Source organism: Pundamilia nyererei, unplaced genomic scaffold (genome assembly GCF_000239375.1).
Source record: "Pundamilia nyererei isolate P.nyererei 1_Seehausen unplaced genomic scaffold, PunNye1.0 scaffold00051, whole genome shotgun sequence".
Taxonomy (NCBI): Eukaryota; Metazoa; Chordata; class Actinopteri; order Cichliformes; family Cichlidae; genus Pundamilia; species Pundamilia nyererei.
This window is the reverse complement of record NW_005187452.1, coordinates 2,019,851-2,025,237: the sequence shown is the minus strand read 5'-3', so window position 1 is coordinate 2,025,237 and position 5,387 is coordinate 2,019,851. Positions and strand designations below refer to the sequence as shown.

The 5,387-nt window shown below is 39.7% G+C and overlaps 1 protein-coding gene across 1 annotated transcript in view; it reads right to left on the bottom strand.

The window, feature by feature from the left end:
* slc7a9 (solute carrier family 7 member 9) overlaps window positions 1–4,168 on the bottom strand; it is a 10,134-nt gene extending 5,966 nt beyond the window's left edge. Inside the window, exons 1-3 of the mRNA XM_005733408.1 lie at window positions 4,157–4,168; window positions 3,288–3,435; window positions 2,031–2,273 (exon numbers count right to left, since the gene is read on the bottom strand). Coding sequence (XP_005733465.1) covers window positions 2,031–2,273; window positions 3,288–3,435; window positions 4,157–4,168 — 403 coding nt within the window. The remainder of the gene's footprint in view (window positions 1–2,030; window positions 2,274–3,287; window positions 3,436–4,156) is intronic.
* Between the last annotated feature and the right edge of the window lie 1,219 nt (window positions 4,169–5,387).

Sequence of the window (5,387 nt, the reverse complement as noted above, 5' to 3'; positions counted from 1 at the left end):
TGGTTCTGCAGCAGTTCATTGAAGGGCTGCCCAGGGAAATGGCACGATGGGTCTGCTCCCATCGGTCAGCAAGCTTGGAAGCTGCGGTCACACTTCCACTCAGACAGAGCCTCTGTCTGAGTGCTTGCATGAGCTGTGGTCTGGTAGCTGGCTGGCTGTGGCTCTCTGCTCCCTTGGTCTGCGCAGCCATACAGGTTACCTGAACATAAAACACACCTGAACATAAAAATGGGGATAATAGAAGAGTCACACACTACGTGGTGTAGCCCCATAGTTCTTGTGGTGAAAAAAGATGGGTCTGTATTGTACTGCAAGTGAATGAAGTGTCATGATGTGATGCCTACCCCATGCCCCAGGACAACGAGGCTCTGGACCAGTCAGGCACAGCTGAATTTTTCATGCCACTGGATTTAACCAAGGGCTACTGGCAAATTCCCTTGTCTGCAGAGTCCAAGAAAAAAATGTCCTTCTCCACTCCGTAAGGATTGTACCAATTTGTAACACTTCCGTTTGACTTGTTCAGTGCCACAGCCACCTTCCAGTGCCTCATAGACCAGGTGTAGCGTCCACACGCTTCATATCCTGCTGCCTACCTGGAAGATGTTATCATCCATAGTCATGCTTGTGCATGTGCAATGGGTGGCTGGGATCCTGGAGTCCCTGAGGCAGCTGGGCTCACATCCAACCTGAAGAAGTGTGCAGTTGAACAGAGGGAGGTCCAGTATTTGGGGTACCACTTTGGGGGCGGACAGGTGCACCCAAAGATGGAGAAAACAGCATCCATCACAGCCTGCCCGTGTCCAAAGACCAAGAAGGAGGTGAGGCGGTTCTTGGGGCTGGTCGTGTACTACCACAGGTTCATGCCCGGAAGGGTGAACCAGATCTGGTCCAGTGGATGGAGTGGTGTCAGGCGGCATTTGTGTAGGTGAAGAAGCTCTTCTGTGGGGAGGTCCCCACACCTAACTTTTTTCCTCCCTTTTTGTCCTGCAAACAGACACCTCGAATGGAGGGCTGGCCATTTTGTCCCTGCAGGTAAGGGGGGTAAAGTGACCGATCTTGTACATCAGCCAGAAGCTGACAGAGTGAGAAGGAGCTGGTGACAGGAGAGTGGAGTCAGCTGGAAAGTGTTTACCCCGAAACACTGTGGAAGCGTAACAAACAAAAGAAACTGTGGGATTATAATATTATTTTATGCCATGTTATACCCCTAATTAAAGATTGTGAATTATTATGTAGTTTTAGTTTGCATTATTCTCCTGAATTAGAAGAAGGTGATAACTATTGCATTTGTTAAACTGATTTGCATTACATTAGACTGCTGATTTATTGTGAATGAATGATATTGTTTTATGATGCATTATACTGCTGAGTTATAAGAAATACTGTTCGCAGAAAGTCATCGCCTTATTTGTCTGATTAGAAGAGAACAGAACATACTGAAGTTTTCTGCCCCATCTCAGCAGGAGCAGATAAACAGGGAGCCAAGGTCGTAGCTTAGGCGCTGTGTGAGAGAAAGAATGTGAATGTTTAGGCTTTTATGATTAGGTGGGGGCCACTAGAGGCTATAAGAGTTTGATCAATGCTCCACCATTTTGAGATCTGATGCTGTCTGCGTACAGTGTCCATCTCCCACGCGTGTGATCATTAAAATCATCGTTTGACTCAACCCGGCCGGACCAGTGTTGTTATTTTGGTTTTTCCTCTTGTATCCATCCCCAATATTTGAATCCGTAACAAAACCCATAGTAAGAATACTGTGTGGTCTGAGTTGTGTGTAGGCATCACAGTTGGCTTTAATTATTTTAATTTCAATAAAAGTATTTTTTTTTACATCTGCAAATTGGAGAGTGACATCGTTCTGGACACCTTACAAAGTAAGGCACACATTAGCTTGAAATGGCTAATGTGGCCTGAAAACCGATTGTCTTCACAATCACTTTGTGGTTTCCATTATAAAGTATAGTCATGTATGAGCTTCTAAAGTGACTCTGTACTTGTGTATAGTTTATTGCTGTCAAGCATGAACTTACATATAGCCGCTGCTGCTAGACACTTGGTGACAATTAGAGGTGGAGAGCAGCCAGGGTAGAAAGGAGTAGAGGCATATTCTGCAAAGCTCAGTGTGATGATAGCAAAGGATGAAGGCTTTAACACCATAATAGTTGTCCAGGAGTAAAGGTAGGCAACAATAGAGCCAAAAGCCTCCATGAAATAGGGGTACTCGCCGCCTGATTTGGTGATCATGGTTCCAAGTTCAGCATAACACAGTGCTCCTATGCAGCCACACACAAAAACACAGAAAGGAAAGTTGTAAAACAACATATAAGAAGGGACTTTCAAAACTTTGTATGAGTTCATGCATTCAAAGCAGTGGTAAGAAACCTTGCATGTCTGTGACACTCATATATGCTTGGCACACTCAATCGCTGTCATTATATCTCCCTTGCTTCTTATGCTCTCATTTTCAATGCTCTTCACCTCTTATTTTAGTTTTAATAAGATCAAAAGAAATGGTTTCAAATTTGGTTTTTTTTCTAAATTTTTGCATTACATTGCAGGTGCTTGTGCTTCCAGAAATATATGTAATATATGATATATAGATAGATATAGATATATATCTATATAGATATATAGATATATAGACACACACACACACACACACTTCACCAGTGTGCCACCCAATTTCTGGGCTTTCAAGTTAGGTTGACCAGAAAGTATATCTTCAGATCCATATAATTAGATTCAGGAAATCCAGATTAGATGGAACCCATTTTATATAAAACTCTGTCAAACTACAATAACCAAAATCTAAATACAACATAACTGAAATACAAACTAAAGCCATACTAAATAGCGTGTGCTAGTATAAACAGTACAAAACAAAAATTTAACTGACTTAGATCAGACATCTTTTGTTATTTTTTCCCCATTTAATTGTTTTCTCACATCAAACAGTTCACAGTGTCTGAGTGATAAAACAACGATGTTCTTTACGCTTTTCGGGAACATCTCCTTCTCCTCCTATCTGTGAGCTTAATTAATCTGAAGACTAATGTGCACTAAAAATCCTCACAATAACGATTTTGACTTCAACAGCCAGTAAAAACATCTTCCACAATGAAAAATTATATTCCTGGCAGAAAACAAAAGGTGATACTGTGTGAGCTTGTTCCTATTCTGACCATCGTTATTTGTCTACATGACTTGAAAAGAATATTAGATTCCTGATATAGCAACAGAACTGGTTGCTGAATACAATGAAATATGAGTTAAAATGTTGGTCTCACCAAGAGTAGATAACACGCCGCAAGCAGTCCAGATTAGGAGGCAAGGTCCCACAGCTCCCGAGTACAGCAAAACAGACTTTGGGGAAATGAAAATGCCTGAGCCAATCATAGTCCCCACAATGAGACAAATGCCACTCAGCAGACCAACCTAAGCAAGCACATGGAAAATAAAAAATATTAATGTGTTTTTTCAGTTATTTAATGTCAGTAACTGTTTTCAGGAAACTATCATTCCCATGTGTTTTATAACATATAATTATATTATAAAAATTTTTTTTTTTTTAGCAACACCGGTTTAATGCGTGGCTGTGCTTCAGTTCTTGGGATCTGAAACAATAGTGGAAATAGTTGATGCACCATTTCCGTGTCATATTTTGATTTTAAGTTGGTTGACAGCAGCAGTTAAACTCAAGAACTGGTTGAATCAGATATCATTACATTGCCACGTTGAGTGAGGCAGAGTAAGCTGCTGAAGACTAAATTAAAGATGAAGAAGTCCCTTATCATTAAAGGCAAAATTCTCACATCTCACAACATGTGAAAACAAACAGCAATGCCACTTTTATAGGTAATTTCATTTTTTAGTCACTATAGATAGATCAGGCAAGAGATAAGGGTAATACACTAAACTTGTACTTTGTCTAAATCACTGCAAAAGTGTTCCAGATCTTTCTGTGGATCTCATACAGCCTTACCCAGTCATGAAAAAAACCCCAGAGAGGCTTGTCATCTCTATACTTGTTTAGAAATTTCCCAAGTATCCTTGAGAGGAGCAAAGAGCTGGTTTAATGTTCCTCAACCAGAGTGAAACCACATTTTTTATTCTGAATCTGAGGTCCAACAAAGGGGCAGACTCTTCTCTTTTGTACCCTTGCATGCATCTTGTAAGGGAGGGTACAGAGTATGGTCCCGTCTTCATAAAAAGGATGACCACCACTTTAGTTTGCACATTCAAAGACACCACCTTGACAACAATCTTTCAGAGGCATGTCAGCACACACCCTGATATCCCTTTGTTGGTGTTGATCTGATATCATCATAATAATTTTGGAGGAGGATCCAAAGATCAACACAACAACCAACAACCTCTGAGTTTTCAGTTAGTATTTTCCAAGAATTTGGCTAATCCTGTTACATTTTCACAAGTAAACCAGCATGAGTAATGTAAACTGGCTAAAGGCAAACCTAACTTGATAGTATATTTATTATATTGTATTGATTAATAAAGAAATACAGAAAAGACACATCCTGGGGTTATTGAATCCAGGTCACTGACCAGTGTCCGTGGCACCAAAGAGATAATTAACTAGTTCAGCTTACATTCCACTAACAGTAAGAACACAGGAGGAATGTCACACAATCAATATGAAAAAATAAAATAAAAATTACACACTCTTTCAATTCTAATTGTTTTTTTTTATCAAAACATAATAGGAAAAAAATGGTTTCACAAAACATTATACTTTTTCATTTATTTAACAAAAATTAAGCCAAAATCCAAAAAGCAGTATATAAAAATAATAATAATAGAAAACTAAGTATACCTCATTCAGTGAGAATTGAGTACCAGCCAACTGCCAATGATCAAATACACTTTTACACAATTAACTGATCATCAGCAAGTATGACCACCTCTAAGAGCAGAAACATTGTCAAGTTGTGGGTCTGAAGCATTCAAGTGTCTGATAACACAATGCTGTAAAGGAAAGACATTAGTAAACATGTTAAAGAATCAATTATTACTACCAATAAATCTGAGGTTTCAAGACACTTCCCAATGTTTTCAAGAGTGAATATTCCAGAAAATTCACCCTAAGGTGAAAAAAGACCCCCCCAAAAAACAAGAGCTGCGTCTCAGAATCCACAGGCCTCGGCTAGCATGTTAAATGTTGCGGATCATGACAGTGCGCTTTGAAAAAGACTATACAAATATGGTTTGTGTAGAAGGGTTGGAAGGACAAAGTGTCATGGTCCTGGGTCGTGTGACCCTGTGTTGAGTTTTATGTATCTTTTGTATTCATTTATGCTTTAGCTTAGTTCGTCTAGTTAATTTCTAGGGTGCTGTTTAGCCCTTTGTTTCTTAGTTGTTTATGTCATCTC